This window comes from Aethalodelphis obliquidens, unplaced genomic scaffold, assembly GCF_003676395.1.
Source record: "Aethalodelphis obliquidens isolate GAN/ISIS:26980383/991018 unplaced genomic scaffold, ASM367639v1 scaffold87, whole genome shotgun sequence".
Lineage (NCBI taxonomy): Eukaryota > Metazoa > Chordata > Mammalia > Artiodactyla > Delphinidae > Aethalodelphis > Aethalodelphis obliquidens.
In genome coordinates, this window is record NW_020838031.1 from 394,678 (window position 1) to 419,623 (window position 24,946).

At 46.4% G+C, this 24,946-nt stretch overlaps 1 protein-coding gene across 1 annotated transcript in view; it reads right to left on the bottom strand.

Moving 5' to 3' along the window:
* FMN2 (formin 2) overlaps nucleotides 1-24,946 on the bottom strand; it is a 313,404-nt gene that overhangs the window by 257,160 nt on the left and 31,298 nt on the right. Inside the window, 1 exon segment of the mRNA XM_027094056.1 lies at nucleotides 21,181-21,347. Within this exon segment, the coding sequence (XP_026949857.1) occupies nucleotides 21,181-21,347 (167 nt within the window).

A 24,946-nucleotide genomic window follows, 5' to 3' on the forward strand; every position in this document is an offset into this window, starting at 1 on the left:
TGTTTGGTTGGTCTTACCTTGTGGAAACTTAGCTCATGCTCAAAGACACCGTTTCTTGCTCATAGCTAAGGAGAACATGGGTTGGCTTGGTGTCTCGTTTAATCAACAGTAGTTTACTGCTAGGTACAGAAGAGGTTAACCAGTTCCCATGAGTACTCTGTGTTCACTATATCTGATTTGTAGCCCATCATATCTGTAAGCATCCATGATCTTTATATCTTGATATAAGCTCCTTCACAAAGTTTTGTACAAATCTTTACAAGTGAAAGAATATTTCAATACAAGTTAATCCTTTAGCTAAAGAAGATAATGGCTTAGCAAATTCAACTTAATGAAAATTGTTTTCTCTAAAAGGGAAAGTGTGTTGTTTTAACCAGAAACTCAACTGGAGGGAGTTATCCCAAGCTTTAACTGAAAAAGTGCTGGGTCGGAAGAGTACAAGAAATCTTGTAACTTCATCAACATCAGCATTCAAAATACTGGATTATTTTCTCTAATATGACTGTAACCAGAACTATATCTATACTTGTTTTCATCTGTGCTTAGAGAAAGAAAACTACAATGACTCTTTTCCTGAGCAGTGTAGAAAGCAGCTTACATTTCTCTATTTAAAAAATTTGCTAAATGAAAGAATATTTTACATTTTAAAAATCAAAAGTACTACAATTAACTTTCCAGTGAATATATTCTGTGGTGCTGAAATTTTAAAACATCTTCCAGCAGCTCTGTAACCTTGGAAATTATATAGCTGACCCTTGAACAACAATGGTTTGAGCTGCACAGGTCCACTTATACTGGGATTTTCTCAATAATAAATACTGCAGCCCAACCAGCTGGTTGAACGGCAGACACGAAGAGCTCACTATAAATTACACGCAGCTTGTCTGCTGCTCGGAGGGTAGCCCTCACCCCACTTTGTTCAAGGGTCAACTGTAATCCTGTTCTGGGAATTCCCTTTCCATAATTTGAAATCACCAGAAGAGGGCAGAGCTAAGCATGTGCTACTTGGATTCCCTGGGTATGAAATGAGAAGAAACTTGCAAAATGTTTCAGTCTATTTTTGACTGAAATTTAGCACCTCAGTTGCTATATTTGCTGAGCATAGAGACTTGCCTAGAAGAATTGGCCACCTAATTTCTCTTATACACAAAAAGGGGAGTAAAAGTCAACACTGCAATAGAATAAATGCAGTAGAAATGCTTGGCAATTAACAGAACAAAGACATGGAAGAATCTAACATTTATAGTACCTTGCTCGTTTTATGCATACGCATTTATGTGAAACAATAGCTTACAAATCAAATCAGAAATAACTTGGTATATGTGATAATGGTAGAGATAAAGATATCTGTAAAAATTAATCTGTAAAAACTAACTTTATCTGTATATGCAGTCCATAACAACTTCTTAATCTAGAATACATACCCTGTAGACAAGATTATTGAAAAGTTTAAAATTTTTTCTCTCTAGGATTGTTGGATACTTTGATAAACTCACAAATAATTATTCTCAGTCTTAATATTCTCTAACTTCAATGTTCCACAACCCCTTATACTTCAAAAGTAAAATTCAAAGAACATGCTTATAAATATATAAAGGAAGAAAAATCCCTGGGATTAGGCTTGCGGCCACTGTAAATATTGAGTAAGATTAAATTTAATCGACTTTTTTTGTTAAAGATAGGGATTTATTCAGAGTTACACTTCCACGTCTGAATATTTGCATTTTACATCTCAACATTTTTCAAATAAAAACAATGAAAGAATTAAACAGAGAAAGTTCCCATAAGAAATTAGAGGTGGCATTAGCTCCACTGAAGAGTCTATCAACCACCTGGAGACCAGCTCCATCTCTCTCAGCTGAGCAGCTTCTCAATTGCACACAGAAAGTGGACCAAAGCCTTAAACAGCCATCTGGGGAAGATGTTTGGTCAATAAGCTTAGTGCTCACCAAGCGGACCTCATCAGCTGTGCCCAAACTCTTGAGAATTCAAAGGTAGGACCTCCTTGGAGTTAAAGAAAAAAGGCAAAAAGCAGCTTCCACAACAAAGCAGCAACTAATTTTCACAGAACACATTTTCTGGAGCAAGGCTTTCCCAAACCTATGATCAAAACCCCTATTTGCAGAGTCCAACCTCAGGCCTAGCCAATCGGACTTTCCAAGAGTGGAGGCCAAACTAGAATTTTAGGAGCTGCAGACCCAGCCAGGATCCTTCTGAGGGAGGGCCCTGCAGGCATGAGTGAGGGCTCTGAGGCTGCCTCAGGTCAGAGTGAGCATCTCCAGCAGGTGACGGGATCGCTCGACTGTGGGGAAGGAGATGAGGGGCAGGAGGGGACACGGAGGCCAAGTAGAAGGCACAGAGGTGATGTGCACCAGAGTGATGACAACAGAATAGCAACAAGGCCAGAGTTTCTAGACAGGTGACCCCTGAACAACACGGGTCTGATTGGCGTGGGTCCACTTACACGCAGATTTTGTTCAAGAGGAAACACTTCAGAACCACATGCTCTGCAGAGAGAACCACGGCTGCAGTTGGAGGGTCGCCCGTAACTTATGGGGGGATGCTCCACTGCGGGGGTTCGGAGGCCCTGACCCCCGTGCTGTTCAAGGGGCAGCAGCATCTCTGAATCAACAGCTTTGGCAACAGATCAGCTACAGGAGGTGAAGAAAAGGCAGGAGATATGGGGTCAGCTTTCCTGGGTGTGGATTCCACCTCTGCCGCTTACAGAACTGTGCGACTTAGCAAGTAACACTCTCTGAGTCTCAGTTTTCACACCAGAAAATGGAAGTAGGGTTAAATACATAAATGTTTAAATTAAAATTAATCAATTTAAGTGATCTATGTTTAACACTAACCACAGGGCTTGGCCCTTAGACTAAATGTTGGCTGCTATTCATCGGTTTTGTTGTTAATGATGCTGTAAAAACACCATTTGCTGAGACCTACTTTGGGCCAGGCACTGTGAAAATAAAGACTTTTTTTGAAAGGGAAAGATAGCTCCCCTTATGAAAAATGTGTGCTCCCCAAGACCACTTTCAGTTTCCCCCATAATGCCTGCAGACCTATTTATTTTTTTTGCAAAACAGAGAAATGCTGAAGTATGGAAACAATTTAGTTCCATTTAGATGCTTTTACCAGAATCCTCAAAGCCACAGATCATCTACGGTATGTGTCTCATGGCATCAAGAACAAGATATAAGTCCCAGTTTTCTGACTCTCCTCATTCCTCACACCTGGACTGAGGGAACCAAACAGACCCACTTGGGTTCACTTAACCTATATTTGCCATGGACCTAAGCACTCCCTCTCGCATTTTCCCCCTCACACTAAGGAAAGCATTGCCCACATTTTGGTTTTCATTGCCTATGTCCACAGTGAGTCTGAATTTCCTGCTTTGTGAAGATACCATATACTCAGTATATATTGTACTTCTCTCAAGTACTTTGAAAGTCAGCATATGTAGACCACTGTCATTCGGTTTTGTAACTGACACCCGGGAACAGGAGTGATGGATGCTCCAACGGGGGCCCCCCAAAGACCCTCATCCTCTTGCTGCACGAATCTCAGAGCCTTTGTTGCAGAGTATTAGTCAAGATCAGCATTCTAAGGTGCAAAATGCAGGATTTCTCCTCAGATCTTGCCCTGACTTCCGCTGCCATCTATTTTGAATCTGAAAATCACCTCGTACTGCAGTAAACATTGGTTGCATTTGTAATAGAAAACTGGAAAGGCCTTCTCCACTGCATCCCGTGACCCTCCTCAGGACGCACCTGTCCTCCTTCTCTACCTCCACGTGTCTAGACGTCCTCTTCCCCGTCCACGTTCAGTAAATATATAGAAAACATACAACCAATATTTACTACAAAAGGAGGCCACTTTCAGATTCAGATTCCACTAATGCCAATCCCTAACCTCAGTTATATTTTGACTTTGCATCAGATGCTTTGTTTTCAGGGATACCCCATTCTCATGCCCCTGACGGGATCAGTTAAGACCTTCAATATGGCCCACCTGGTACCTCAAGAAAACTGGCCTTAGAAAACCACAGGGATGACACCCAGGCGCCTTACTCCTAACCTGCAGGCTCACATGTTGTCTCTCTAGACTCACAGGCATCAGGGCATGCCAACACGTTTCTGAGCTGCACCCATGGCCCATCCCTTCAGTCTCTGAACAAAACTGACCTCCTCCCAGGAGGATGCTTCAATTGAACTGGAGACATCAGTGTTGTCGTATGGAACGTCGTGGGAAAATTCTCGTTTTTAAAGTTCTCCTTTCAGGGCAGTATTTAAAGTACATCTTCGGGAACTCATTTTCCATACAGATTTTTCAGGCTACTAATACTAGCTCCATTCTTCCTAGGCCGTCTTCCATCTTTGAATCCCCAGTATTTACTTACATGGAACCCCAACATCTTTTTCAAACTTCTAAAAATGTCCAAGATTCCTGACAGCATATTCACCTGACCCAGAAGTCACACAATTGCTTTGTTAAAGAAATACTCATTGGACATATATACACTACCAAACATAAAATAGATAGCTAGTGGGAAGCAGCCTCATAGCACGGGGAGACCAGCTCAGTGCTTTGTGACCACCTAGAGGGGTGGGATAGGGAGGGTGGGAGGGATGGAGGGAGACGCAAGAGGGAAGAGGTATGGGTACATATGTATATGTATAAATGATCCACTTTGTTATAAAGCAGAAACTAACACACCACTGTAAAGCAATTATACTCCAATAAAGATGTTAAAAAAAAAAGAAATACTCATTACCCAACCACAGTTAATGAATGCGCTGGGACAATTAACCACCAAGAACATGGGGAAAGTCAGAACCTGTTTCTAGTGGAAGAATTTTTTCCTTCTCTCACAGAGGCAGGGTGGTGTGGGGAAAAATGACTGACCTGAGTGTCAAGAGACTGAGATTTCTGGCTCTGCCCAAAGTATTTCAGTCACAGGTAAGTCACTCTCCCTTTCTGAGCTTGAGTGACCTCATCTATCAGCTCTTTCCACTACCAATTCCCATCCTCACTCACCTTCAGAGGCATCACCCGGCACAGAGCCAGCCTGAGATCCGTGCCCTGCTTGGCCTTTGCCACACCCAGTGCTGGGGCAGAGCCGACATTAACCCACCACCCTGAACCTCCACCGGCCTCCATGGGCACTCCCATCCCTCCCGCGGGCCCTCAGTCCCACTTCTGGGGCATCCAAATGAACCGTTTCCACACCATTTTCAAACATCTGGCCTCACACACCCCTACTCACCCAGTGCAGATGTGGACGCCTCCTAATGCAGAGCGAATGCGGAAGCCGCCAGCACTCCCTCACCTTCCCATGAGCCACCTAGAAAGCCCACCTGCACAGCATCCCCCTTCCCACGGCTGTTTTCACACACAGGTGTTCCTGTCCGTGTCCCAGAGCAACCGCCACCTAAGCTACGCATGCCCTCCCTCTGCTTTCCAGGACTATCAGTTCTCCTTCTCTATCGGATCCCTCCCATCAGCATCTGCACAGGCTCTAAACACTCCCAAACTTTTTTTTAAAAAGGTACTTCCCCTTCCCCACTCCTAACCCACCTGACACAAAGCCGCTGGCTCTCATCACACACCTGCGCTGACCCCTCCCATCTCCCCAGCTCATCCAGACCCTCCGTCCAGCCTCAGCCTGCAGAGACCAGGCCAGCGGCCCCTGAACACCACCCAGACTGCTCTCTACATCTTCAAGGTTATTGACGATAACTTTGGCAAATTCAATGACTACATTTCAGTCTTGCCCTTCCTTGACCTCTTAGCAACATTTTATATCACTTAATACTCAATCTGTTTTTTTAATCTTTTTTTCTGCCCCACCTCTGACTGCTCTTTACCTGCCGCGTGCAGTTTTCCCCCGGCCCGTTGCATAAATGTTCATCTGTACATAAGGCCCTGCTTGATTCTCACCTTGCAGGCACTTTTCAATGCATAACAGCTTTGGGAATCATCTACGAAATGAAGATTCCTCCATCTCTCTCCCCCTAGGCTCTGCCTCCTGACCCCTAGACACACATAATCACTTACTTTTGCGTACCTTTCAGGAGATTATCCGTAAATTCAGTAAGACCTAAACTGAACTAACTGTTCTCCCGACCTGCTCCTCCTGTACTTCACACAGTAAAGAACACCACCCTCTCCCCTGTCGCCCAAGCCGGAAATCTGGGCACATACCCTCCTATTCCTGCCCTCTCCCTCACCTTTATACCATCAGCCAAATCCCTGAGGCTCGTCATCTGTACCTTCCAAGGCAGAGTTTCTCAGAGTGTGGTCCCGGACCACCTGCAGCAGCATCACCTGGGAACCCAGCTCAGACCTCCTGACTCAGAATCTCTGGGGTGGGCCCAGCAATTGTGCTCACAAGTCCTCCAGGTGATTCAATGCTTGCTCTCATTGGGAGAACCACTAATCTACCAGTATCATCAGAAATGCCCCTTCTTCATCCCCAGCACCATGTCCATAGCTAAGGGCAACACCTCCGTTCCCCTGGATTCCCACTTCATCTTCCTCAGAATCTTCCAGCCTCCAAGTCAGACCCACAGAACACCCCTCGGTCCAGACTCCACAAGCACCCAGAAAGGTGTCTCTAAAACACTCCTCTGCTGAGTTTAGGTCTGTGCTTTGTGATTTCAGCATCCATGTTTTGTGCCTGCCCTCCCTCTCACGGGAAGGGCCATGCCTGGCTCTGCTAACAGCTGCTAACTGCTAACAGGGTGGATGGTGGTGGGCAGTGGGGGTGAGGCCTGGGGACCCTCCTGACCCTTTGGAAGCAGTTCCCTGGCTAAGGGCAAGTTGTGGCTCAGGAAGCTGGCTCCTGTGTGTGCCTGGGTGTAGCTAACACGTGGCCCAGAAGCCTTCCATGGAACTGTCAGTCCAGGCAAAGCCAAGAGCAACTAAGCGTGTCTCTGACTTTCAGCAACCTGACAGCAGGTTGCTCAGAATTTGAATTTAGTGAAATAGGGTGTAAGTTCTCCGCACTCTGTGTGGTCTGGCCTTGCAGGAAGGGAGCAGTCAGTCTAATTAAAGATGGAGCAGGTCCTCGTGACAGGTGCCAGAGGTTACGATATGGGTTTCTTGGGTCTGATGTAGAGTGTGAATAAATGCTTGCAGCTCTTAGCCCTTTGTTGATCAATGAAGCACTATTTTATTACTGTTTTTCGTCATATGTCAAGGAGGAACCATAACTCCCCACAGCTGTATATATAACCCTTTTCTCCTAAAGAGGAGTTGTTCAGTGCTCCGGTATTTTTCATTCTTTTGTCAAAGCAAGAAGTAAATACTTTAGAACGGTGAAATATATAAAGTGAATACAGTTTAGTGTTCCGCATGGTAAAAAAATAAATAAATAAACAAACAAAACACTCCTTTGCGTAAAACCCTCCAGTGGCTCCCCACCGCTCCCGGGATTGAGTTCCAATTCCTAAACCCGTCTTCCAGAAGCCTCCATCAAAGGGCTCTGGGTACCACCGAGAATCTTCCCCCATGCCCACCCCTCACACTGGACACTGTGGTCCAGCCAAAATGACCCCTCGGAACTCAAGTCTTCTGTCCCCACGAAACACTGTGCCATTGCATCTGCCCACCTGGCAGGCCTTGGGACAGTGAGCGACACAGCACAGGGAGAGGAGCTGCATTTTTCATGAAAAAAAAGTCACTATTATGCGACTGGCTGGTGACCACACATGGTTAGAGACGGAGGGAAAAGTCACACTGACACAATACATTTACATTTTACATTTTACCTAAGTATAGACCAGGGGCCAGCAAACTGCAGCTGCTCCCCATATTTGAAAATGAAATCTTGTTAGGAAATAACAGTCACGCTTATTCACTGCACGTTTTCCATGGCGGCTCTCACAGGATGACAGCAGAGCTGGGTGCTGTGACAGACGCTGTGAAACAGTTACTAAAGCCTAAGATATCTTCCCTCTGGCCAACTTTAACAAACTGTGCCAACCCCTCATCTAGACAATAAAGTAATACAAAGGAAATAAATCATCTTTAAGATTTCCAAAAGCTAGTAAAACTCTGGAGGAAAAGCCCTCTAAGCTCCTGGTTGGCTGGTGTCTTCTGGGTCCAAGGGTCCTTCAAGTTCTGCACTCCTCCTGGCTCTTGGGATGGGAGAAGGAGTCCACCAAAATGCAAGTCACACCCACACAACTCATTACTATTCAGTGCACATCCAGGAGAAAGACAAGAAAATCACGAAAGAAAAGTTGGGCTGAGTCACCCATTTTAATAAAAGTCCATCTAATAAACTCAAAATGAATTCTGCATCACCCAGTTTGCCAAAGGAGTGATAAAAAGTGCCACTTGAGAAAGCAAAACAGGCATCCAGAATAGCATGCCCCTTAAATGAGCAGAAACAAACCACAGAGAAAAAAGTACGTCATTAACTTAAAAAGCGTAACTGCCACAAATGAGGGGTTTTTTTAATATTATTTTTTAAGACACTTTTAAATATTTTTAAAATGTTATTAATTTTTCGTCTTCAGTTGTTTTTTTGCAGTACGTGGGCCTCTCACTGCTGTGGCCTCTCCCATCGCGGAGCACAGGCTCCAGACACGCAGGCTCAGCGGCTCACGGGCCCAGCCGCTCCGCGCGCACGTGGGATCCTCCCAGACCGGGGCACGAACCCGCGTCCCCTGCATCGGCAGGCGGACTCTCAACCACTGCGCCACCAGAGAAGTCCTGCGTTACATCTTAATTGCTGCACGCGAGCTTTCTCTAGTTGCAGTGAGCACGGGCTACTCTTCGGTGCAGTGCGTGGGCTTTTCATCGCCGTGGCTTCTCTTGTTGCAGAGCACGGGCTTCTAGAGCACACAGGCTTCAGTAGTTGTGGTGCACGGTTCAATAGTTATGGCTTGCAGGCTCTAGAGCGTAGACAGCGTACAGGCTTAGTTGCCCTGCGGCATGTGGGATCTTCCCGGACCAGGGCTCGAACCTGTGTCCCCTGCATTGGCAGGCGGATTCTTAACCACTGCGCCACCAGGGAAGTCCCACAAATGAGTTTTTGAAACTTGATTTTTCTGAATGTCAATGACCTTCATGGGTGGGGATTATCCTGAAATCCATAAAAGTCCTGGCAGCATTTCCTCTAAGCTCAGAACATTGTGGTGAGGTAATAACAACCATACCATGCCTACTTTTGCAACAATACTCTGGAATTGAGCATAATGGGGGGAGGAGGTGGTAGGGGAATTAGCTCTTTTGCCTTGTAAAATAAAACACACAGAAAGCAGCACATGTCAGAAATTTATTAAACCACATACCAGGTCAAAAAAATAAAATAATCTCAAAATATATTTACTTCAATTCATATACATAAAATCTTGGATACTGATTACTACATACAATCATAAAATGATTGAGTCCAGAGAAAAAAATCCTTCTCCTTCACACTGAACCATATGACTACAATCCTAGGGGATGTAATCTGACCCACAATACAATCAAGCCTGTGCTAAAGAAAGGTTACTAATACAACTATTTAAAAACCATGCAAGTGTTCAGCCAGCAAAGAAACTAACGTGGAACTTCTTGACACAATCCACTTATATTATTTAAGAAATCATCTTTTTCTAACTAAAAATAAAATTGGATGAAGAAATCCCCCTTGAAGAAAACTAAGAATAGTAAGCAGATTTCTTCCTGTTTATATTTATTGACTGTTCCCTTCAATAATTTTATCCTACAAGAATTATCCAGCCAAGAAAATTAAGTGTATTCCACGTGGTAGAGTCTCTGAGAGAAAAGAACAATGTTGGGTATAAACCAACCTCTAGCCCTTGGGTCCCGCTGTCTCAGGAATTCTGAGTAAAGCAGACATCCTTGCAGACAGCGGTACTTTCATTCATTCAGGCCACATTGTCTACAAAGTATGCTGGACACACACACAACAGAGCAAGCGAAAGTGACCACGAGAGGATTTCAGCCTGAATTGGAACTGGAGGAGGGGATGGAGACTCTCACGCATGCACCCCCAGGAAACTAACTGAGGAACCAAGAGACTGATTTCCCCTAAGTGCCTGGTTTACAGAAGACAGAAACCTGTCTCCTGACCAGTGAACACCAGCCAAGAGTCCCTCCCCATCTTCAAGCCAATTAACTCACTGCCTGGACTCTGGCTGGATGCCCCATCTTTTCACTCCTTGCCCATAAACAGAGCTGCCCTGAACCCTCAACCGACTTCCTGAATTGCAAGTCCTCTGCTATTTCCCCAATAAACTCAATTTCTGGTCATTTGAGCTTGCCTCAGCTTACATCCTTTATTTAGGTTGACACTACAAGTAAGTAAGTGATGTGCCAATATTTGCATGTGACACTTTCCCAGGGAAGCATGTGGTCACTATGAAGTGGCCATGAACACACCACTAAGTGGGCATGATGGCCTCACCTTCACAAACTGGCAGGTATCTGACCCACAGCTTTTCCTACTCTCTCCAGAAAGATGTGGGGAGGGAGGGTTGTGGGAAGAAGGTGGGAATTACACCAGTAAAATCAAGAGTAGCAAGTAGATTAAGAAAGAAGAATAACAAAAATCCTGGAAGCAGAGATCCAATAGAGAGTCGGTTCCCAAGCCAAGCAATTCCTGAGCAAATCCATCCATCCTCCACCTTCTTTCTGTCCAAGTTCACGTGATTATGAAATATAGGTAACTCCTGATCATTCAAAACAATCCACTTAATAGATCTTGCAGGGCTTCCCTGGTAGTGCAGTGGTTGAGTAGTCCGCCTGCCGATGCAGGGGATGCGAGTTCGAGCCCCGATCCGGGAGGATCCCACATGCTGCGGAGCGGTTGGGCCCGTGAGCCATGGCCGCTGAGCCTGCGCGTCCAGAGCCTGTGCTCCGCAGCAGGAGAGGCCACAGCAGTGAGAGGCCCGCGTACCGCAAAAAAAAAAAAAAAAAATCTTGCAGGTCTTCCCTTCCTCAGTCACCGTGGCTTTCCCTCCAGCCTCGTGAAATCAAAGCATATTTACTGAACAGCTCTGCTGAGTTCTGTGATAGAAACTTGAAATAAAATAAAAATAGTAAACACTAGTATTTACTGGGCACTTATTACATGCCAGGTGCTATGGTAAATGCTTTATCAGTTAATCTCATTTAATATTCAAGATTGTCCCCAGAGGTAGGTACTATTATTATACACGAAAATTTTTAGCCTATGACCTTGGGTACCTGTTCCAACCTCTTCAGTAAGTGAAGGAGATGGACCAGAATCCACAGTCTGGGACTAGAGTCTGCTCTGACCACTCTGGGGACATCAGATCCCTGCGTTCACTGTACATCTGTGTTTCTACAGTAAGCACAGGGATGCAGCATTGCACCATCACGAAGACACCTCCACGGAAGATTTAATGTGCATTGGGGCATGCAGAGTGTGTAGCCTATTATGACACATGTAAGGTTCTTTGAGACAGAAAATACAGACTTTGGTGGTGAAGGAAGGTGTCTGAGGAGTGACATCTAACTCTGAAGAGCATTCTCTGACAGAGAGTGAACTAAACTAGGAAGTAACAGTTCAGGAGCAGAAGCAGGAGCTCTCATCCAGCTCCATGGACAGTCGGGGAAACTGAGAAGCACTTCAGGAGGTGAAGGACAGGGTTTGGAGAAACAGAAAGGGAGGTGGGTCACGAGCTGGAGAAGCAGGCAGGTCATGGAGGTCCAAGGAATCTGGGCTTCATTCGGACAGAAAAACAACTAAAAAGGCTTTACGTAGGAATATGATACGGTCAAATGTCATCACATGGTTTCTCAACTGCTGGCATTGTACTGGACACTCTCTGTTGGGGGAGGGGTCTTGTAAAGTGCTGGGCAGCATCCCTGGCCTCCACCATTAGATGCCAGCTGCACCCCTCCCCCACTGTGGCGACCAAATATCCTCAGACATTGCCAATCCCACGCTGGAAGGACCGTGGCCCTGAACTGAGAACCACAGGCTGGAGCGAAGAGCTGGGACTGAAGACCCAAGACGGTAACTGACAAGGTGGATGTGAAAGCCAAGCAAGTGACAGCTGAGCTGAAAGGTGACTTTCCTGATTCCTCTAATACAACGTGGCCGCACAACCTAGGCCTCCAGAATCATCTAGAGAATGTTCCAGGCCCACCCTGTGCAAACTCCTGTCCACCTCTGAAGCCCCATTCACCTGGCAGTGTCATCATCGACCCCCTCAGCGGGGACCCTGGCCTGCCTCCTTGGCCCCTCCCAACTCTCAAGGCCCCGCCTACCTCTTGATGCCCCGCCTTCATCCCACAGATCCACCTACCTCTCAAGGTCCCACCTTCCTCTCATGGCCCCGCCTTCCTCTCCCTGTCCCACAACCCCACACCTACTTCTCAGAACGTCCTTCACCATCCTGGGAGGCATCAAGCCTCAGCCAACACCTGAGCCCCTCAGGTCTAATCACTCCACAGACTGGACTTCAGAATCAGGAGACCAGCTCCGCCCCTCAGGTCTTAAAGGATCTCCTTCAGTCAAGCCTCCCGCGAATCCATTCCCTCTAGTCTCTCTACACCTGCTCTTCACTGTCCGTAAGAATTTTACCCCAATGTACTTCTCTCCACTGTATCTTGACTTACGAGGTTTATTCACTTACCTTTTTAGCACATAACTCATGGCCTATGCTAGTAACCCCAGCTCCTCTGTCCTCCAGAATTGTCACCACAATGTCCCAAGGAGTCGTGAATTCTAGATGTCCAAACGAAAATGACCGTCTTGCCTGAAACTTGTTCTCGCTTTCACATTCTGAGAATCACCCTCCACCCACAGGTGTGAATCAGAAACCAAGGAAAGCATCCAATCAAACGTCAAGTCCTGACAATGGTAAAACCTGAATATTCCCCACATCTGTCTCTTTCCTTCCCCACTGCCCCTGTTTCAGTTTAGTCACTTTTACCCACCACCCAGACCCTAATTTTAAATTTCTTCAATCCATACTCCACCATTCTGCCACCAAAATAATTTTTCTTCTATAAATGCCAATCTGTTTATGGTTTAACTATGCAAAATTATTTAAAAGCATCACCCGGATGACATAAATGTCCTTGTTTACACGTCTGGCCTCCTTTCCACCCTTCAGTCTCCCAGTTTACAATCCAGAACCACTTGTACTCCATGGTCACTTGCATCTCCATGGCGAGCACAAACACTCCTTTTGTAGCCGGTCCCCGCAGTCAACTCCTCGTGGACCCTCAGGCCCTTCCCCAAGTACTACCTCCCGAACTACAAGGGGACTCAGTCAACCCTCCCTTTTTGCTCCCCCTACTGTGCATGTCTCCACTGGGACCCCAAATACAATAACACTGCACACATCCAACACTCACTGTACACCCCATACTGTGCAAAAAGTTTTACTTGTGTTCATGCTTTCTTCTTACGCAGAAACTACTATATCACTCCTCATTTTACAGAAGTGACAAACTTTGAGAAATTAAGCCATTTTCCTTAGTTTGCACAGTAAAGTGGAAAATCCAGGGCTCAAATCCAGGACAGCCTGACTAGAGCCCATTTCAACCACTAAACTCCAATAATTTGTTTTCACGTCTTATTTAAGTCAATGTAAGTCAGTTGAGAATAGAGGCTTTCTTTTAATGTGTGTGGCCCTTGTAACTAGGGGTGGGCAGGGCAAGAGAAAGGGGAGGAGGTGAAAGAAATGTAAATCATAACTGCATATCAAGACCCTGATCTAAATTAAAAGAGATCTATGTATAAAATAAATAAGATACATGGTATATCTTTATATATAAATAACAAATATATAAATTTATAAAATAAATAAAATATATAAAAATTTATATATAAGATACATGGTATATCTTTATAATAAATAAGATACATGGTATATCTTTATATTTATATATTTAGATATACATGGTATATCTAAAATAAATAAGATACATGGTACCACACAGGGAATATTGCCTATATTTTATAATAACTATAAATGGAATATAACCTTAAAAAATTGTGAATCTGGGCTTCCCGGGTGGTGCAGTGGTTGAGAGTCCGCCTGCTGATGCAGGGGACACGGGTTCGTGCCCCGGTCCGGGAGGATCCCACATGCCGCGGAGCGGCTGGGCTCGTGAGCCATGGCCGCTGAGCCTGCGCGTCCGGAGCCTATGCTCCGCAACGGGAGAGGCCACAGCAGTGAGGCCCGTATATGGCAAAAAAAGAAAAAAAAAAAATTGTGAATCACTATGTTGTTACACCTGAAATTTATATAATTCTATACATCAACTATACCTCAGTAAACAAATAAATTAGAAGAGGAAATCCGCAGTTATCGTAGATCATTCGGGGCTGCTTTAACAAAACCACACTTTGGGTGCCTTAGAACAACAGACCTTTCTTTTACATAGTTCTGGAGACTAGAAGTCCAAGATCAAGGTGCCAGCATATTCGGGCCACAGCATCTTCCTGCGTCACATCTGGTGCCTTCTCCCTGAGTCCTCACACGGTGCAAGGGGTGACGGGGTCTCATTCATAAGATGCTAACCCATCATTGGGGCTCCACCTAATGACCTCAGCACCTCCCAAAGGCCCCACCCTAACACCATCACATTAAGTATCCCTGGATGTGAATGTGGGACACACACACATTCAGACCACATACTGCTTAAGACTACTGCGTCTTAAGGAGAATTCAAAGTGTCATAGCGGCCTCCCCAGCCCGAACCCCAAGCGTGATGGGCCCTTCCCTCCTCCTTCCCTGGCGCTGGCCGGGTGGTTGGCGCAGGGGCCACTCCACCGCACTTCTGCATGCTCGGGCAGGGCCTAGCCTATCAGCCTGGCCCCGCGCCTGCGCCCACCCACTGTGCAAGCAGGCAGGAGGGAGTTCCGCTCCGGGGACACTAGCTCCCGGGCCACCTCAGCGGTCACGAACTGACTGGTGAAGCCAGTGCCGGGCTGAGACCTAGGTGCCAGCGCCTCAGACAGCGATCCCAGTAACGGGCAACAACCCCCTCCACGTGGCCACTGCGGTCTCCCCGCTTGTGTGCCTAGTTCCATCAAGAGCTGGAGGACGACGCTGCTGGGAGAGCCAGTACTTCTTCAATCCCGGGCGCTGGCTGGCATCGCACCTTCCTACTCCGGGTAACAGCGGGCCCGCTCAGCCATTGGCTGCCCCACAGTGGGCCCCTCCCCATTCTGTATAAAAGGAGCCCCAATTGGAAGGAGGGAAGATGGCTTTCTGAGGCACTGATCTGCCAATTTCTCGTTGGGCTAGCTTTGAGATTAAAGTCGTTATTCCTTGATCCAGCAGCTCATCTCCCGAAGTACTGATCTGTCGTTCGCAGTGCAGAAGGAGCTTGGGCTCGGTAACAAAAGAATGTCATTAAACAGTAAGAATGAAGTAAAAACTCCAAGATACTGAGAATAGAGAAGAAAAAAGCAAAGAAAGTTACATGTGTCTCCTCCCAATCGGAAAGAAAAGAAAGGGAAGGAAAGAAAAGCAAAAGGAAAAGAAAAGAAAAAGAAAGAACAGAGAAGAAGAAAAAAGACAATACAAAATTTTGTTGCACTGGATGGAGGCTCCCTGTATAAGAAAGGGATAAAACAAATGAAAACTAAACTAAATATGGGATACTTCTGAGCAAGTGACTGTTTACTGAAATAACAGAATCCGTTTGAACTTGACCCCAGGCACATCCTGGTTTGAGTGTCCTAGGTACTGTGATATTGGGATGTTGAGAAGGAAATGAAATCAGAGCACAGAACTGCCTCATCTGGGCAATATTTACAATATGCATATCTTCTTCAACTTTTAGAAAAAACTTACAGATAAGACAGTAACCATAAAAATATGCCCTAAGGATGAAAGTGCACCTGCTGGAAGCTGGCACAGTCCCGGCGTGGACCAGCTGGAGGGGTCAGCAGAGGAGCTAACAACTGGCGGGGTGGCCGGAGACAGAACCCGGTGTTGGCGGAACGACGACACATCAGAAAGCTTACTGTTTCATGTTCAAAGCCAATGACCACAGGGAACTAGGACAGCAACGGGAACCACACCGGGAGGAATAGGGACACCCAGAAAGTGACAGTAATGTGGATAACTGCATCAGCAAGCCTAAAACACCAGAAATCAACACCAGCTAAACAAGGGTGGGGGCACCACACAGGGAGGGACTGAAAGCGGGCAGCAGGCGAGGGGCAGGGCCGCTGCTGGTCTCCCAGCCCTTCTGCTCTCGTCACCATGGGAAGGTGGTGCTTTAGACATTTCTAAGTCCTTCAAATTAAAAAAAAAAACTGTGTGAGTAAAACTGAGAAAGCATTACAGATTCAATCTACTCTTGTTACCCTGCTTATAATCGATTATGCAGTGATCACCTAGGTAACGGAACAGATATAAAACATGGCTACTAAATGAATTCAGAAAATAAAATCTTCCATTTTACTACTGACTTCTATGCTGACATTAGAGAGAAGTCTGCAGGGAAAATAAATATTTCAGCTAAAATAATTTTAAAAGCTGGGCTAAAAATTAAGTATAATTTTAATACCACATTTCAAATGAAGCAACTTCTGAGAGTTAATACTGTATGTAATGTTTCAAAAGTAAAAATACAGCTTTATATACACACATGCTCTCTCAGAGTTAAAAGACATTGTCATAGCTTTTATTGCTTCTCAGGAAAATATTCGTGTGGGTTTGACTAAACAGCATCTAAGTATTCTTCTTGCTCTGAAAAAAAAAGAATTTAAATACAAATGATCATTTCTGTTTGTCACTGAAGTCTCCATTTTGGCTACAGATGACAGTGAGGAGATTGCATTTCATTCGGTTTCTGGAAGTGGCTGCTCTTGGTTTTGATTTATGACATTTTTCAACAGGTTCAAGATCACGTTTCTCTTATTCCTTTCTGGCCTGGATTTTCACGTCTCCCTTCTCTGTAATTCTTGCCTCAAGAATATACTCCTCCAAACCTATGTCCGTATACACACACCAAAGGCTTTCACCCATGTGGAAAATATGGGGATCACTACATATTTACCAAAATCAGCAGATCTGCCAAACCCAAAACAGCCCATCCAAAAATATTCTACTAGAAAGACGTTTAAGATCTGTTTTAAAGGATTAGGTAGATAAAACCATATAATCCTGCCAAAATCCTTGGGCCATGTATACTTGCTTTTTTTTTGTCATGTAAAGAGATTATATGATACCTGACATAGTTATGACTGGAGAAATCCTAGAAGAGCTTGCTAATGGATAATCAACAATTACGTAAGATAATTGTGGTTTGCTGAAAACAGCTGCTGATGAATATGACCCAGAAAAAGGGTCTCAATTTGAATAAAGGCATTCTAAGGAGAAGGAGTCTTAAGGGACCATATCCTGAACGTACTCTGGCAAAATGACCTCCGTCCACACCTAAGGGGCAATGAGCCAGGGTCTGTGGTGGGCAGCAGGCTGAGATGCCTTGTCCACAGGTAGCAGGGCCGTGGCCCAAAACTTCAAGTATGTGGTGTGTCACAATAGTGAATGCTTTGCTATTTCTAAGGATTTAGAAACCACGCTAAATATTTCAAGAGAGAGTTTCCCTCGCACCTGACAGATGAGTAAAACAGGTTCCAAAAGAAGAAAGTCTCTCCTCAGACCACAAAGAATACAATCCACAACTCAACAACACATGTTACCAAGCTGCAGGCAGGAGGATTATTCCTATATTTTCCCTTGCTATCTTCAGAATTGCTCTAGATTAGAATTTTATTTGAGATATAAAACACAAAGAAACAAACAAAGCAAAAAGCAAAGGTGAGGATAATGGCAATGCTACTGGGCTATTAAAGGAGCTCAATCTTTCTTTCTGATTTGAGAAAATGTGACTATGAAAAGGGCTGTCAGCCCTTTTCAGTGGCTGAAGAAAGGTTAAGTGTCACGGCCTTAAGTCAATGACGTTCCACTCAGCAGAAAGCAAAACCTATTGTTCAAAAGGTGATACGCTAGGTTATTAGTTTTCTAAATAAACAGAATTTTATTCAAGAAAAGTACATAATGAACACCGGTTCTGTCCTTACAATACTTTCCTCCTAAAACTGGCTTATCTTCTCGGCCTCGGTAAACGGCGCAAACACACACCAGACACTTAAGACCAGCACCTTTGACCAGCACCAGCATCTTTGATTCCCTTTTCCATCGCCCCCCTCGTCTAAGCCCCAGAGGTCCCATTAGCTCCACCAGCAGGGCAGGACCCCTCCCACACCCACCGCCCCCTCTGTCTCCTCCACTGGCTCTCGCTCGGCTCCTGCGGCAGCCCCCCTGCTGTTCCAGCTCCTGCTTCAGCCCCTGGAACAGCACCCAAGGCCAGGTCCCATAAGCCACGCGCAGCACAAAACAAACACGCTCTTCCCCTGCACAACCCTCTAAAAGCTCCCACTTAAAAAAACGCATTATCCTTCCATGGCTTTCAAGACCCTGAACGTCCTGGCTCTGTAGTCCTTTCCGTCCTCAGGCCGTGTCTGCGCTACCCCGGGGCACTTGCACTTGCCTCTGGGCTCCTGGGGGGACCTTCCCTCTGACCTCCCGTCAGGGCTCCTGACATTACATGCGGGGCTTCCTTCTACACTCTCCCCACCCCCCTTCACTGACCATATTCCACAGGTTCATTTCCTTCACAGCACTTATCAGAATCTGATGTAAGTCCATTACCTCCACTACATGTTTGTGTTTTCTCCGTTGGCTCCACTGTGAACAGGATGTAAATACGGAGAACCGGAATCTTAGTTCTCTTGCTCACTAATACATCTCTGGAGCCTAGAACACTGCCTGGCATAGAGAGTGCAGTCAGTAAACATTTGTGAATGAATGAATGAACATTATCACTCAAAACTATTTGCTTTTCAGTATTCTTGAAGTTTTAACCAAGGTAAAATGTGAGAGAAAATGTGAAATTCTTTCACATTTTCTATAGCATCTCTAAAGCAAAATGTTAGGCCCTAAAAATGTATAAAATAACATGGAACTGAATCAAGAGGGTTGACTGAAGTAGGCCAATCCATAAACTGCATGAAAAAGATCTCCAGATCAAACTCTGGGGCTCTAATTCCGTGTGGACGGAGATAAAGGGGGATGCTCTCAGGGAAGGGAGCAAAATTAGGGGTGGGAAGAGGACCTGTCATGAGCTTATTCCTGTGGTGTCTCAAAGGGCAACTGTCCTCAAGAGAACTGTTGGTGAAAAATCCTCCTAGCAGCAACTTTCTGGCAACCAGCAGAGAGGCTAATTATCAGAAACTGCTCTCCCTACACAAAGTGCATTCCTCCCCCTTCCCTCACTAATGCCTCAGTTTGCATAACTCCCTGTACTGTTAGCTCTTCTGAGCTTTGCAGAAAATCCTCAATTGTGCATACAATAAATGCACATTTCTGCTGTTGAACTGCCATTTAAGTATCTGGAAGAATGTTTCCTACTTGTTTTGTGTTAGGTTTGGCATGGAAGTAGAAAGGTAGCACAGAGCCAATGAATAAAGTGAGAAAATGCAACCGCACAAACTTGCAAAAGAAATTCCCCACTCTGAGAGAATTATTTCATACCATATCAAGGGACTGCATTCATTTTGCTTGTCACTCTCTATGCCATAGCCGGCTGCCCCCCAAAATGACAAGGCCGGGAGGGGTTACTAGTCTAACACAAGAATGGAGGAAGTAGGAGGTAAGAAACAGCTAGTTCAGTAATTTTTTTAAAAAGGAGGAAAAGGGTTATTCTATTCTTTTCAGTTTACTCCAATTCCACATTTATTGACTGATAAGACTTTATTTCTGAGCTTTAAGGGAAGAAAATGCAGTCAACTTGGGAATAGTTTTAATCCAAAAGCAAGTGTGAGGCACAGCTAGTGTTTGCCTCTGTCTGTCCCATAATTTTTCTAATTCCTAGTTGCAAACTGATGTATCTCCTAGAACACAGCTCAATAAAGCTCTTAGCTCACAACTGTCCCCAGGTTCTGTACCTGTAATAACACACCTTTCAAAAAGGAAAAGGGAGGGAAAATTTAATTATCCAATTTTTCTCATAGAAGAAAAAGATCTACCGAGCAGTGGTTAGCTGCAATGTCATGAATGGATAGATGGACAGACAGATAGACGACTGATAGATGGATGGATAGATAGATGATAGATAGATAGACAGATAGACAGATAGATAGATAGATCAGTTGATCTTAAGAAGGAAGCTTCACAAGTCACAGTACATCCCAGGGAATCTTCTTCCACATGAGAAGTATCAGGAAGATCTCATAATATTTTATGTGGTTTATTTTCCTAATACTGAAGGGAGACCACAGTTGTGATGGGTAAAGAACAGGAAGAAGAAAAACAGGCGTATATGGACGTTTTATTATTTACTATCACTTCTTGATCTCAGCCAGGGCTCATTTCCATCATCTTCAAACCCCTCTTTCAGTCGCGCACACACAGAGGAGAAGGAGTGCTGTCAGAAGCAGGGCACAGATGTAACCAACCTACAAGGATGAGACCTGTACCCTGCCTCATACACTCCGAGCTCCACACGGGGAGCCAAGCAGACTCCACTTTCCTCATGAAAAAGTCTGCTCATTACAACCCCCAGGGTCGCACACGTACCACGTACATGAGAAAGATGAGCAATACTCTGGTTTGGAAGCAACAACCCAGCTGTGCTGTTATTTGGTATGAGTTATCAAACAGCTTGAGAATGACTGTTCTGAAGTATTAACCCTCTTGGTGAGTGGGAGCTGGGGAGGAAGCAGACGCTGCTGCTTCGTGTCAACAATTAGTACCTGGATGAGCCATGAACTCACAGGAATAGTGCTCCAAAGCCCGCATAAACCTGCTGCCTTCTGGGAACAAAGCCCCTGCCCTCAGAGCTGCTTCTGAAGGTATGTACATGACCAGCTAAGTCAGAAATACCGACTCAGAGCCACTTAAAAACCATCCCTGGTTAAAGCAGGCTAGAAAACTGCCAAGAGTGGCCATCTGTTAAGAAAAGGAGGTTTGGCAAGTGTACTTAAGAATACCCTAGCCATAAAGGAAACAGATGTGCTAAGCTGTTGAGTGGCAGGGGCAGGAAGGCCTGCATCCCATGCGGGTCTTTAAATTACAGGGTAGACACACATCAGAGCTGCTGTTTCCACTGCAATCTGCTTCACAGCCATTGAGTTCTGTGAATTCTCCTACTTACATCAAACGGAGCTGAGCTGGACTGGGCATCCTGACCACACGGCTCCCTGAAGCAGTCACCGAAAGGAAGAAGGAGACCCATGGCTATGATCCGCGAGCAGAACTTCTCTGCTTCTTCTGGAGGCCCGTTCTCCTGCTGGTTGAACAGCTTCTCCAGCAGAGTTCGCCCTGCAGGGGAGACACGGTCATTAAGCAGGTGCACTGGCAGGTGTCCTGGCTCAGACTCCCAGAGGAGGGGCCGACAAACACAGCTGGGGTAGCACTGTTGCCAAGGCTTTGCCGTGCACGGGGAATACTCTGCAGGTGGGCCTGGGTACCACAAGGGAAAGGACAGATCTGGGTCGCTCTCCCATCCCCACAATACCTCCCCACCTCCAAAGAGAATGGGACACGTGATGGGACCTACATCCTCTTCCATCTGAAGAAGACCCAGCCTTTTGGGTTTCACTGGAAATCCTCCTTCCACTCTTTGTCAACCGGCCGGTGGCTCTCTGAAGAGGCAGCCAGTAGTCACCATTTGGGCTAAGAAATGTCAGTGGCTGCCTCACAGTCTGAGGGGTGGCTGTCGGGGGGCAGGAACGGGGTGGGCAGGGAGGCAGGCACCAGCCACTGGAAGGGGACAGGGCTGGCCCACAGAAAATGCCTCCCTGAAGAGGAGAGTGACAGAAACTCAACATCTTCTCATATGAGCCTCAGAAACATCACTCTAGGGTAGGTCTACACTTGAGGTTTCTATTACTTCCCAAAGAGAGACAAGAGAAGAGAGGCACATGGAGACGAGAGCGTTGGCTGCGGCCCAGGCCCACCTGGTCCCGTGGCTGAGTCCCGGCTGCGGGGAGAGCAGAGCGATGAGGAGGTAACCCGGCGCCTGCTCTCACTGGTCACCCAGAGCCGAAAGCCGCAGGCCAGCCCCTCATCTGTCTGACTCTCAACTCACTATCCTTCAGAGAGTGGTTTTGCTGGCTTCTGCACTAATCATTTACAGTGGAGGAAACAGGAAGTCTCCAGAGTCACTCAGTTCCCGCTGCTCCGGCCCTTCCTCTATCAGCAGGTTATCTTCAAATTTAGAGTAAAGTCCCGTATCCAGAAAAGCTCCCAGTGACCCCCTTCTGCACTCTCCCGGCTCCCTTCAGAGTTCCTCTTTGTCATTAATTACTTTAGTTAATTATTTGTTTAATGTCTACCCCCCTCACCATAACATGAACTCTCTGACAGCCAGCATACATCCTGCAGACCTGTCCACTAGCACAGAAGAACCAATGAACACTTTCAGGAATTCTGAATGAATACAATGTTATGATTCTGTGATAAAGACTCATTCACATCATGGTCAGAACTGGAAATGAAATATTGGTCTAGACCAGGGGTCAGCAAACTTTCACTGCAAAGGACCAAATAGAAAATATTTTAGGCTTTAAGGGCCAACTAAGGTCTCTGCTACACATTCTTCCTTGGTTTGGCTTGGTTTTGAACAACTTTTAAAAATGTAAAAAGCATTCTCAGCTTGGGGTTGTGCAGGGCCAGCCCTCACTCTACACATCAGTCACATCTAAATTTCAAACGTATACATGTTCAGTTCTGCAGGATGGTTTCCATGCAATTTTAGTGCCTCTTCCTATGTTTGTAAAATAAAACTAAATTCAAAATCTACCTCTCATACGTAGAATGACAAAGCAGGGCAAAAGAGGCTCTCTGTTTTCTCCGTTCCTGTGGGTCACTAGAGAGCATTTGCAGGTCTCCCAGGACATTTTCTGAGGGGAAACTGAACTCCTTTTCCTACATAACTTAAGTTTGCCTGCACCTAACTGGACCCACACACCTAGGAAACCACATCCCTCAGTTCTCAAGTGATTGTCATAACAGTAAACCCATCTTATGCAGACCATCTTACAGTAGCTCTGCAAATGGCCAGAAAGCTAAATAGTTCTTTCCTACAACTCAATCTTGTATACGACGTAAAACAGGGAGACAGGATCTCGCGTGTGTGTGTCCCAGAGTGAATGAACGTGTATGTGTTCATCAAGCCAAAACCTTATGAGCTGTGGTAGGGGAGCAGCGTGGAAGCACAGCCCCAGAGCTTCGTGCCCTGAGGGCGAACACCCTTCACCAGAGCACTTCCCCTTGGGCAGCACTTCCAGCTCTAACAGCCCTGAGTGTCCCCCTGGTGGCAAACTCGCCCTGGGCTGGGAGCCCTGCCCTCACCTCCCTGCCTTCACAACAGCCCGGATGCCCCAGGCCTTCCTCTCACAGGCCTCTGGGATGAATATGTCACGTCCAATCCCACACGCTTAGGGACAGGGAGTGGGGGTGACTTCTTGATTCCACAAGCACTTTCAAACGATGTGACTCCTCCAAACACTCAGCGCCCTTGACACTCCCGCCGGCCCTATTCCTGCAGCGTCCACTCCTTCTGGCCCTTCCATCCCTCACTAAGCCCTCCACCTCCTCACTCAACACCCTGGTCTCCCCTCGACCCCATCATCATCGTCACCGACGCTCATGGAGGTAACTCACCCGTGACCGTGAGTCCTGCCTTCACCCCGCAGGACCCGGCCTGTCCATCCCCCGGCTGGGCCGCCTGCGCCAGGCCCGCGTCCAAGTTCACTCAGCCCTCAGGGCTCCCTGTCCCCCTCGGGCTGAGGCTGTGACACAAGGCCCACCTCCCGCTGCCTCTTGCAGCTCCCTGGGCACCACCCGGCGCTCCCGCACCAGAGCACTCTGCCCCGGGACCTGCATGACCAACACTTTCTCACTCACCCACATCTCTTCTCAACTGTCACTTCCCCCACCCTCCCTAAAACAGCACCTACCACCCTGTCCCACTATTCCCTTCAGCCTCCAGAGCTGGGCCCTGAGCTCCTGCGAGCCCACGGGCCACTCCCCCTCACGGAGTGTCAGCTCCATTTCAGCAGATGCTGGTGTCTGTTCACCACTTTCATCCAGAACCTCAAGGGAGGCCTGGCCCAGAGCAGGTCACCAGTGAACCAGTGTGTGGACATCTAATCCCCAACATGACTCTTTCGGCTCCGCCTCTAGAATCTCCAGTAAACCTTCATCCTCCACATGGGCCTTGAATCAGTCACGGTTACATGGTTACTGCCACCCATGCCGGTCGATCCCAGGCTCCACCACCACACCACAACCAGGCCCCCACTTCCCTCTCCCTCTGTCACGTCAGCCTGGAAACTCACACACACTCCAGCCTGGCCCACCCTTCCCTCCGCCTGCACCTGAGCACCCCAACACCACAGAAGAAAGACACACACGCTGCCTGTTCTCACTTCACTGTCTTGACTATAAACGCCAATCAGGCCCAGCCCTGCTCCGCGTTCTCGACTCCGCTTCCAGTCGCCCCCCTCATCCCACTCTTTCCAATGAGGAGATGATGACCCTCTCAAATAATTTACTGAGAAAATGCAAGGATCTGGGACAAACTGTATACGCAGAACACCCACACCTGCACCCTCCTCTGCCTACGCTTCACGGTGGACACCCTGATCCAGACAAAAGCAAGTTCTTCCCTCTGTGTCCTGGATCTAATTCCTTGTTGCATGCATGGAACTTCACTCTTTAATTGTTCCTTCTGTCTCTGAATCATGAACACGCCCTTCTAGACTGGACGATTCCAGAATCACAAATACATGCTTAAACTGTAAAAAAAATCTCCATGAGCCCACATCATTCCCCACCTCCAGCTACTGCCCCATTTCTTGGTTTCCTTTCACATCAAAACTGCCAGGTATATCATCACAAAGTATACAAATAAC